Source organism: Rhyacophila brunnea, unplaced genomic scaffold (genome assembly GCF_057557595.1).
Source record: "Rhyacophila brunnea isolate RB1 unplaced genomic scaffold, BYU_Rbru_1.0 scaffold_9, whole genome shotgun sequence".
NCBI lineage: Eukaryota > Metazoa > Arthropoda > Insecta > Trichoptera > Rhyacophilidae > Rhyacophila > Rhyacophila brunnea.
In genome coordinates, this window is record NW_028233361.1 from 6,575,503 (window position 1) to 6,587,447 (window position 11,945).

The following is an 11,945-nucleotide window of genomic DNA, read 5'->3' on the forward strand; positions in this document are numbered from 1 at the left end:
CGCGCTGCACTAAATCTCTTAGTCACGTATATGCATTTCGCATTCACTATAATAATATGTATTGTAATAAAATTAAAGTTTCGTTATTTTCATAAATAAATTAAGACAATACCAATGAAAACTCTGCTTATACGTAGGTAATATAAAAATAGTATCATTGAGCACATCGACAATAATGTTTACAGGTAATACTGCTACCCGGTGTTTATTCTAATGTACCTACCGATCTATGTGTATATTTTATTTTGATATAATTATTTGACATAATAACTTAGGTATGTTTTGTCAGTGTATCAATAATTATGTACAGACTACAATATAATATCTATATTTTAAGATGTTTTTATGATTATAATATAAGTATTATTATCGTTTCTAGAGAAATGTACACATTTTGTCAAATTCAAATATTTGTTTAGCTTTATCAAAAAAATACAATATTATTATTTTATTAGTCTCATACTTTTAAAAAGTGCCATCTAGTAGTGAGTAGCATAAGTACACAGATTTTTCTAAACAAAAGCTTTTACGTATTACACAAAGATGGCAACAATGAAGAAATAAGTACCAATTTTATCCGTATTTTTCATAAAAATAACGCGCTTGCGCTGAAAATAGTTCATTTCGTGACCGATAGTTGAAAATGAAGGAAACCGCTCTTCTCGCGTCCTATTTCCGGCCGGCCTCCATGAGTGAACCGCTTGATTTAGGCGGTCGCTCGATAATCTTCAGATTTCTTGGGCATCCGTTGATAAATCCGCAAACTATGTAAGTATTTTAATATAGAATTACTTTTTGTATTATTGTATTTCAATATTTTTGTACTTTTACGTGCACGTGCTGTTTTATTGACTTGTAAACTTTAGCACTACGTATCTCCAGTCTACAGCGTTTTGCTGTTTAATTGGTCGTTTATCGGTGCAAGATTAATTGAAAGATTAGCATCATTAGGGGCATACTTTATTCGTTACTATGTCACTTGGAAACGTTCTTTCAATATTGTGTTCCAGTAACTTAAAGTCCTCGTCCAAACTGATGTCTACGTAGTGGCTTGCCGGCGTTTTCATTTTGTGTTTTTTTTTTCTTTACTTCCAGAAATGATGGCTGAGTGATTGATTTACACGTGTTTTGACCACATTGCCAACATGTACCTGTATAACCTCACTTTGCAACGTGCGACGGCCATCACTCATGCCGTCCACGGCAATTTCTCCGGCACCAAGATTCAAGAGATTCTCTTGGCGCGCGGCAAGATCTTGGAGCTGGTGCGACCTGACCCGAACACGGGAAAAGTCCACACGCTGATGACGGTGGAGATCTTCGGGATCGTTAGGTCTTTGATGGCCTTCAGACTGACTGGTGGAACCAAAGGTGAGAATCTCATCGACATGCTTATATTTTCTTTTGTAATGTTTGTTTAGCCTAAATTTGCATCACTTCGTGGTGAATAAACCTAACCTAACCTAAATAGTTAATTACCATGTTCGCTCTGAAGTAGAGCACATGGCACTCCTCAGAATAGAGTATAGGTAGAATAATTGTATGACAGATTATTGTAGACTTTCGGCCAACCCACTTGGGTCCCCTTGCACTGGCTCAAAATCATCAGTTTTGTTGACTTCAGGAATAGCTGTACATTTGATCACAAACTTTTTAATTCTGGTTTTGGCACAGTAGTTTTGCATGCATGCTTCAGGTGGAAAAGCATGTTATGCACTGTGTGAACTGTACACTTGTACATAAAGTAGTTATAATTTTTTAGTTATAGTGCTGCAGTTAACCGCATATTGTATCATAATATTTTCTTTGGCGGAAACAGTTTATCCCACGCAGACAATTATCATATTAAATACCCTTTTCTGTTATTATCACACATTAAAGTCAGGTTTGGTCTAAAAAGGTCATGCGGTCATCTCTGGCACCATTACCAAAATTTTCACGGTAAGCAGTATTGTTGTATTTTTATAATGCAGATTTTAATACAAATTATAGTATTTTAGAAAAAAAAACTGGTACCTACACAGAACATTTTTCATCTTTAAAATCCTTCAAAATTATAGTACCTTTTTGACGCAAAATCATAGTAAAAATATACATGTAATGTAATCATTTGTTTGGCATCGCTGACATGATGTTGAAAAGAAGTCCATGTGTGACAGATTTATGTGTGCTAGCACTTTCATCACGAAAAATGGTGATTGTAAAAACCGGTTTGACGCGGACAGCGCAGTGGGTTATCTATGTCGATAAGGACTGTTTTGGTTCTTGCACTGGATAAAACACATTGAAAAAAACATTAGTCATAGGATCAAATTCATTTCTTCAGAGGTAACCGTTTTACTTACCTAGTTACCGAGGTTAACATATCACTTGAAACCATTTTATAACCAATACGATTGTGTTAACGTTTGTTAAATTTGGGTGAAATAAAACCATATTCTAAAATCTAGAGTTGACCAGTTCACCAAGGTTGATGTTGGCCATAGGAAGCAATTTTATTCTTGTGAAAGTTTGTTTTATTAACTGAGCAAACAAATTACTATGATAATAAATAGGGGAAAAAATCATTTGAATTGACTAGGATGGTCTTTGTAAAGCAAGATTCCATGCTCTAATTTTACTAATTAACGTAACTGATGGTAAAACTAACTAATATTTATCATTGCACTTTCGCATTGCGTCTAACGTGCGTCCAGAGCACAGATGCTGAAACTCTAGTGCAAAAATTAAACAAAATTTCAACTCGTCGCTTCCGAATGCGCTATGTGTTCATTTGGACTGAACGTGCGTGAAACATTTCAATGCATAAGTAGCATTAAAATTTCATAAAAGAAACAATTTATCAATTGAATTCATTTTCTTCCAGATTATATCGTAGTGGGCTCCGACGCCGGCAGGATTGTCATTCTGGAATATATCCCAGCCAAAAATATCCTGGAAAAGGTCCACCAAGAGACCTTTGGCAAATCGGGATGCCGCAGGATTGTGCCAGGACAGTACCTCGCCATAGATCCGAAAGGCAGAGCTGTCATGATTGGTATGTATTCACAAGATTGACTTATTGATAGCATTCTTATGTAAATGATGTTTTTATTGTTCCGTGTTTCAACTGAATTACATTGATCGAGTACTTTTACAATTCTGATTTATGTTCTTGGCTTCCAAAATTATTGAATAAGAATTAAATATTCTAATCAAGTATTTGTCTTCGCAGGTGCTATTGAAAAGCAGAAGCTCGTGTACATTCTGAACAGAGATGCGGAAGCTCGCTTGACCATCTCCTCGCCTCTGGAAGCACACAAATCCAACACACTCGTTTATCACATGGTGGGAGTGGACGTGGGATTTGAGAATCCCATGTTCGCCTGCCTCGAGATAGACCATGAGGAGGCTGACGCTGACCCTAGTGGTAAGATTGCTTCTTCATTCCCGTACTTGGCATGTGTTAACTGTGAACTGTGTGTAACTGATGCATATGTGAAATCGATTACCACACATGACTCTGTAGTGTTCAAATTTATTATTATGTTATATCAGTACATATTTCTAAAATTTTAGGCCTGAAATTATTACCTATGGGAAGTTAGTGTATCTAGCAGCTCATATGCATTCATAGAATTTGAAAGAATCTAGCGTCAATCTTTATCTGACATGCTACTTTAAAGAACATCTTGTCATAGCTCAAAGAATAATATTTCTATCTCAGGTGAAGCAGCTCAAAAGACCCAACAGACTTTAACATTCTATGAATTGGACTTGGGATTGAATCACGTCGTTCGAAAATACTCTGAGCCTCTGGAGGAGCATGCCAACTTCCTGGTGACTGTGCCGGGTGGCAACGATGGCCCTTCCGGAGTGCTTATTTGCTCTGAGAACTACCTGACTTACAAAAATCTCGGAGACCAGCACGACATCCGCTGCCCCATCCCGCGTAGGAGGAACGATCTCGATGATCCTGAACGGGGGATGATCTTCGTCTGCTCCGCAACCCACAAGACCAAGTCCATGTTTTTCTTCTTGGCGCAGACTGAGCAAGTGAGGATATTTTAATTTTGATCATAGATTTTCTTTTTATATTCCATTCTTGATGTTTGATACAAAAGTTTGAAAGGAAAAGGGTGATATGTATTTCTAAAATCACTGCTTTTTAGGAGAGCCAAATGAACATTTGAGTTTTGGATTTTGATGGGACCATGTTCTATTTGAAATTTGTTAATTCAACAGTGTCAATTCATTCTTTGACTTCATTCTTTTTTCCTGTTATGTAAGTGTTAAAAAAAAAATATCAATGGTTCATTTATAAAAATTATTAATTATTATGTAATAAGATTGGAAGGCATCAAATAATCTGTTGTACTGGAAGAGATATCATATCGACATTGGTAGTTCTTTTACCAAGGTGCAGGACTCATTTAACTTTTTCAACACCTTGGGCTTGTCGGAATTTTCCTTTCGAATACACAATGCAAAAACATGATTTCTGTACATGTCAACCTCAAAGAATTTTTATTCATTTAACGTTAACAAGTGTTCTTTCTAACATTGTCGTCATTATCTTGCAGGGTGATATCTTCAAAGTAACAATTGAATCTGATGAAGATGTGGTAACAGAAATCAAACTGAAATATTTTGACACGGTTCCCGTTGCGACAGCCATGTGTGTTTTGAAAACAGGTTTCCTGTACGTCGCTGCAGAATTTGGCAACCAGTAAGTACCATCAACTGACTTTATTTGAATACCGTCATACGCAGGTATACACATTGTTTGATCTCAACGGGTCAAAGGATGGTTTCATACTACCATGCAAGAAAAATCATTTCTCTGAACCAAGGTAAATCGCAATTCAATGCGATTTCTACACACTGATGTGAGGATAACAATAGCTTCTCTTCCAATAAAATCACTCTTAATTCGAACGGAATTTAACAGATTGTCTTTTGTTTTCAGCTACCTCTATCAGATTGCCCACCTCGGCGATGAAGACGATGAGCCGGAATTCAGTTCTGCTATGCCTCTCGAAGAGGGAGACACTTTCTTCTTCGCTCCCAGACCTCTCCGAAACTTGGTTCTCGTTGATGAAATCGATTCTCTGTCACCCATATTAGGTAATTATGACTTCATTAATACGCTGGAAGTTTAATTATAGGATTCGGGAAAAGACTACAGTATGACGTTAATATTTTTGCTGACACCTGTATCTTAAACAATTTAAACACTAACACATTCAAAAAAATCAGTACATGTCATCTGTGATAGTCACTGAAAAGTGTTGTGAATCCCTGGCAGTATATAAAAGCTACCCTTGTTTGTGTACACTGCACACATTATAATAATTTATGTTCAGATCATTTTTACCACTCTTTTTATACATTATGATTATACTATGGTCCGTGTTGCTGACTGACAGTGATTATTATGACCCATCTGAATGTTCACATTTTAATTAATTACGCTTTCCATAATATGGCATCCATTATTCGAAACCGATTTGTAAACTACAATTTCAAATGCTTGTTGCAGCTTGCCAGGTTGCCGATTTGGCCGGAGAAGACACTCCTCAAGTGTACTTGTCGTGCGGCCGCGGGGCTAGATCTTCTCTCAGGGTTCTTAGACACGGATTAGAAGTGACGGAGATGGCTGTTTCAGAGTTGCCCGGTAACCCCAACGCTGTCTGGACAGTGCGTCGCAACAAGGATGGTCAGTATTTTCTCTGAACAACCGAATTTAACCCACTGACACTCGTTTTCCAATTATTTTTTTTAACTTTTATAATTAGAAATATACATGCTGAAATTTATCGGTCTTAATGAAATAAATTACTTAATTATAATCAGTTAATTATTACAATTAGCTCTTATCAAGATTCTACAATGATATTATTTTATAGAAAAGATTACAGAATGTACTGTGCGAATTGTTCAGTCTGCCCGCTTTTACAGGATAGTAGAAACCTTTGTTAAACATCAATTTTCACAGTGCTTCCACGATGTTCAAAGCACCTGACTGAAAATTATTTGTATAAGTTTATAATAGTGTTAGGGAAACCACCCTCAAAACAAAATATTAATAAACCCTGGTTGTTCGACAAATATCAAACACCAGTGGTTTTTATTTTCAGACTGGGCGGCCTTCACATCCCTTGTTGCCAGCTGAAACTTCAGGTAGGGCCACTCACCATAAACATCAACATTTCTACAACGGACGTTCTGCATCGGAAGACCTCACCAGTCCGTTAACCTTGCAACAATGCTTGATGATCCAAAGCCACCAAAAGACTTGAAATTTAATTTGTAGCATTAAATCTTTCAAATCATTTTACCTTTGCTTTTGAATTAGATTTCTCTTTTTAAATAGTAGATTCATTGAATAGGCGATTAATGTATTGTTTTCCGACTGTTGTCATTATGGTATGGTTTTAATTTATGATTTACAGAGGAATTCGATGCTTACATCATTGTGTCTTTCGTGAACGCTACCCTCGTGTTGTCCATCGGAGAAACTGTGGAGGAGGTAACCGACAGCGGATTCCTGGGGACAACGCCCACTTTGAGTTGTCACGCCCTCGGCAATGATGCCCTGGTGCAAGTCTATCCGGACGGTATTCGGCACATACGAGCCGATAAAAGAGTCAACGAATGGAAAGCGCCTGGCAAAAAGACCATCGTCAAATGCGCAGTCAATCAAAGACAGGTGGTTATCGCGCTGACTGGAGGAGAGCTTGTTTACTTCGAAATGGACCCAGTAAGCTTAATTTATCAATTCATTGTCGCACTTATGTTTATAAGAAATCATATCTTTATCATATTGATCTAAATGTCAGCTGTTTATTGTTTTAGACTGGACAACTGAATGAATACACTGAGCGCAAAAAACTATCTTCAGAAGTTTGCTGTATGGCCCTGGGTTCCGTCAATCCTGGTGAGCAGAGAGCGTGGTTTTTGGCCGTTGGATTGAATGATAACACTGTCAGAATCATTTCCCTCGACCCATCGGTGAGCTTATTTAAATATTCATTGAAAAAATTTATGTATTTTATTCTTGGCCAATGATGAGATAAGGACACCCCTGATTTCTATGATTACAAAACCCAATTGCGTTATTCATATTCAACTGATGCCAATTAACCTATTCACTTTCAATCATCTTCTGTAAGTAAGTGCGGATTTTAATCCATGTATTTTTTTCTGCAGGATTGCCTGTCTCCTCGATCAATGCAAGCTTTACCTGCCGGATCAGAATCTCTATGTATAGTCGAACAGCCATTGGAATCTGGATCTAAACCTGCGCTACATTTAAATATTGGATTATCAAATGGAGTACTTTTAAGAACCACTCTGGACCCCATCACAGGAGATCTAGCCGATACTAGAACAAGGTGTGTATTATAATATATATATATATAAAAAAATATATATGTTATAATCTATTGGATCATATACACATGGTTGTGTAAATATTTATTCTAATTTTCTGTGTTAACAGGTATTTGGGTTCACGTCCAGTCAAATTGTTTAGAATTCGCATGCAAGGAAACGAAGCCGTTCTCGCAATGTCATCCCGCACGTGGCTCAGTTATTACCATCAAAACAGATTCCACCTCACCCCGTTGTCTTATGAATGCTTGGAGTACGCATCAGGATTCAGCTCAGGTACAGAATATATCTCGTTGATTTCATGTGTCCCCGCCGGGGCCGAGCCCAGAGTCACTGATGTTACAAAATAAAGGTAGCATTGGTGCTAAGGGTCTCGGAGATGAAAGATGTCCCTAACTTACTCTGATTTAAGTCATCTTATCTCTAGATACCAGGAAGGGAAACAAATGTATTCAAATCAATTTTAATTCTTCCTTTCATTTTATTGCATGTTACTTATTTTTATTAATTTCTTTTTACAGAACAGTGTGCAGAAGGTATTGTGGCCATTTCGACAAACACTCTTAGAATTTTAGCATTGGAGAAGTTAGGAGCCGTCTTCAATCAAATTTCGATTCCTCTCGATTACACTCCCAGACGATTCGTCATCAATCCTGACACCAATCACATCATTGTTGCCGAGACTGAACACAATGCCTACACAGAAGAGACCAAAAAACAAAGGAGGTGAGAATTGTTATGATTTTTCATCAATATTAATTAGCCTTTACATGATGAAAACCCATCACACACTTACACCGATTGTCTCATGACGATTACCCTGCAGTTCTGAAGTTGTAAAATATTACTGATTGAACTAAACCTGTTTTAATTTGTGAGTAACCATTTTAAAAACTTATTTTGTAGACTACAAATGGCCCAGGAGATGCGAGAGGCAGCCGGCGGTAGCCCTGAAGAGCAACAGCTGGCTGCAGAAATGGCTGATGCTTTCATTCAAGACGTTCTTCCTGACAGTATTTTTTCATCCCCCAAAGCTGGTGCAGGTATGTCTAATACTGATCAATTCAATCGCTACATCGGTCAAGTTATATTTTTGGTTGTGAATTTTCTCTGACTTTTGAATTATCTTTCCAGGTATGTGGGCATCCCAGCTGCGAGTTGTGGATGTTGGGGCCGGTACGACTCTACAGAAAGTGCCGATGGTTCAAAACGAAGGGTTGTCATCAGTTTGCCTGGTCAAGTGGGGACCTCGCGGTGAAATTCCAACTCCTCATTTGGTTGCCGGCGGTTCCATCGATCTACATCTCTCCCCTCGTACCTGTTCGCAAGGATTCTTGGATGTCTATAAGGTAAATCAACAACCATTATTTCCAATCAAATTGAACGAACAACATGCAGAAAGTTAATTTGGCTAATGATGAGATAAGGACACCCCTGACATTCTTGATGACAAACTCAAATAGCGTTATTCAATAATTTCTGATGCCAATTATTAATTTTCACATACTGTAGTAAGACATTAAATTATAAGTGGTCAAATGAATTAATACTGATTTGTTTGCAGATAAACAATGGCACCCTAGAGTTGGTTCACCGAACGACAGTGGACGGAGCAGTGGGGGCTTTGGCTTGGTTCGGGGGTCGTCTTCTGGCGGGAGTGGGCCGTACCCTTCGCCTCTACGACCTCGGTCGGAGAAAACTTCTCCGGAAATGTGAGAACAGGCACGTGCCCAACCTCATCATCGACATTCAACCTGTTGGCCAGCGTGTATATGTGTCAGATGTCCAAGAAAGTGTCTACTGCGTTCGCTACAAGAAGAGGGAGAATCAACTCATTATCTTTGCCGATGATACACATCCAAGGTAATTTATTCTATGTCTACATTACGTATTGCAGGAGTTATTGGTTTCTTTTTGAAAATAATGCGAACAAGGATTTATCAGTAAAGACACAATTTCATCACAAGACGTTCTTATTTACAGCAACATCCAATTTAACTGGCTTGTGACCTTGGAACATTAATGAATATTTGGCATAGATATTGGATTAGATAACAGTTACATGGAATTTATAATCACAGATTTAACTACTATGAAATAACTCAATTTGGTTGCCTTATGCACTTTGATTCGTTTTGTCAAGTTTGACAATTTTTAATTAGCCATTTAATAATGCATTCAATGAATTGTTATGGTTTCAGAAGATTAATGGTTTTTGATTAATTTCCACAGATGGATTACAAACACGTGTGTCCTGGACTACGACACAGTGGCTAGTGCTGACAAGTTTGGCAACATCGCTATCATGAGACTGCCCACATCCGTCTCTGACGATGTAGATGAAGATCCCACCGGGAACAAGGCGCTATGGGATAGAGGTAATACCTATTTCCTATAACTATCAAATTAATCCATCTGAATTTGATTAACCGATGAAAATGATGAACTTTCTAATTACATGCTAGACTAATGATTATCCATGATATGCCTTTCCATCTGACGATACGTGGAACACCACAATGAATATTATTTTATGTGTTGCAAGATTTTTTATGTTCTGTTTCTTTTTTGCCAGGTTTACTAAACGGCGCTTCCCAAAAGACTGAAACAGTGTCCGTGTTCCACGTCGGTGAGACTGTAACATGGCTGCAGCGGGCCACTCTCATTCCGGGAGGCTCTGAAGCTCTGCTGTACGCTACTCTCAGCGGTGCGCTGGGAGTGCTCCTGCCCTTCACCTCTCGGGAGGATCATGATTTTTTCCAGCATCTGGAGATGCACATGCGAAGTGAAAATCCGCCACTGTGCGGACGAGATCATTTGTCATTCCGGAGTTACTACTACCCAGTTAAGGTGATTATTCAAGAAATATAATATATCTATCTACATTCTTTTAATCGCCTATGACTTAAATAATCAGTGTGACAATAACTTTACATTAACCGGTCACTCATGTCACATACTAATATAATGTTGCTAAAGCGTCAATTACATTGAGCTTCTTTACGAGCTGTTTGTTGGCGAATTTATAATCTGCTTGTAAAGCCTCCCAGTGTAATCATCGAAATTTTAGCTTGTTCGATGATTACACTGGGTGACTTTACAGGCAGATTATAAATTCGCCAACAAACAGCTCGTAAAGAAGCTCAATGTAATTGACGCATAATGAAGAACATCTTACTACCATGCTACAGTAAATTACATGGTTGAAAGTTAGGTTGCATTGAGTTTGTATGTGCGTTGGGAATGCACTTATTGCAACCCATCTCTGCACTTAATATTTACAATAGTGTTCTTAACCACAGCGTAGTCAGCAAATGCATTCTTTAGTTGGGTGTATTAGCGTTAAACTTGTGGTAAATAAATGTCTGAACCGTCCCCATGTCTCGCCCGTCGTTCTGATGGGTGAGGTGTTTCGGGGATCTCAGGCATGAATTTCCTTGAGAGTTGAAATTGAGTTCTCAATATTCAATTTCATAGTTTTGGAAAGTCACATTACAATAAATTCCAAACTTACTGTTTGAATGCCTAATATTGGTCTGAGAATAATTTTTATGTTTCTTTCATTTCAGAACGTGATTGACGGAGATCTCTGTGAGCAATTCAATTCTTTGGATACGGCAAAGCAGAAGGCTATTTCCGGAGACTTGGAAAGAACTCCCGCCGAAGTATCCAAGAAATTGGAAGATATCCGAACCAGATATGCATTTTAGACAGCCTTTGGAGTGGCGAGCTAGTTGATAGTTGTGAGAGTATTTTGTGATCCAATGTTTAATACATAATAGTAGTTTCGTAATTAGTTATAGAATAATGACAAAACTGTGTAATTATTTAATAAAGTAATATAAGATTTTTTTATAAATAAAAATGAAAATTACATTTCCATGTTTTTTTTTTATATCCCCATCCCGTGTCTGAATGACCTTAACAAGACAATGAATGGTTAATTATTTTCAGAATATTAGAATTGAAGACACGTGCAATAACGGCATACATGCAAAAAGTCAATTCTGAGATAATCAATGAGTTTTTACATTTGAATTAAATGTATTTGAAAATATCGTTATTTTTTTTTACACATTGTATGTTATTTATTCTAGTTCTAGAAAATGTATTCAACTGAATTTTTTTTATTTATCACTAAGTACATGGAAGTTATAAGCTGTTTGCGTGATGCAAAAAAAATATAAACATTGAGGAATTATTTATTGGAAGTTGATACAAATTTGAAGCAATTAAATAATTTAAAATCGCTTATTCACTGGTTTCAGTCCATGGATGGCCTCTTATCCTGAATATGTCCACTGTCAAATTAATAATATTTTAAAGACATTCTGCACCACCTGGAGTTAAAAACTTCAGTAGACTGAATAGCATTCTTTTTTGCTGGCTTCAATGCCATCATTTCAGCTCTTTTTTACATCTAATCCTCTTTTTGGAAGGATTGTCTTAGCAGTTTTAAAAATATTAAATTTCATAGTATGATTGGGATGCCTCTACATCGCCTACGGTGTTGTATGCATTTTATTATTGAACATTTTTTCACTACTTGAAACAATGACATTAATATGGAC

At 37.3% G+C, this 11,945-nt stretch overlaps 1 protein-coding gene across 1 annotated transcript; it reads left to right on the top strand.

Annotated features, from left to right (window-relative positions):
- Window positions 1-620: 620 nt before the first annotated feature.
- Window positions 621-11,247, top strand: Sf3b3 (splicing factor 3b subunit 3). The gene is made up of 19 exons (XM_085959479.1): window positions 621-768; window positions 1,096-1,371; window positions 2,867-3,037; window positions 3,215-3,409; window positions 3,707-4,035; window positions 4,563-4,708; window positions 4,949-5,106; window positions 5,522-5,698; window positions 6,435-6,742; window positions 6,838-6,993; window positions 7,192-7,376; window positions 7,484-7,650; window positions 7,896-8,100; window positions 8,281-8,417; window positions 8,509-8,723; window positions 8,939-9,237; window positions 9,607-9,752; window positions 9,950-10,224; window positions 10,944-11,247. The coding sequence occupies exons 2-19, from the start codon at window positions 1,146-1,148 to the stop codon at window positions 11,082-11,084; spliced, it is 3,636 nt and encodes a 1,211-aa protein (XP_085815605.1). The 5' UTR covers window positions 621-768; window positions 1,096-1,145; the 3' UTR covers window positions 11,085-11,247.
- Window positions 11,248-11,945: the final 698 nt, after the last annotated feature.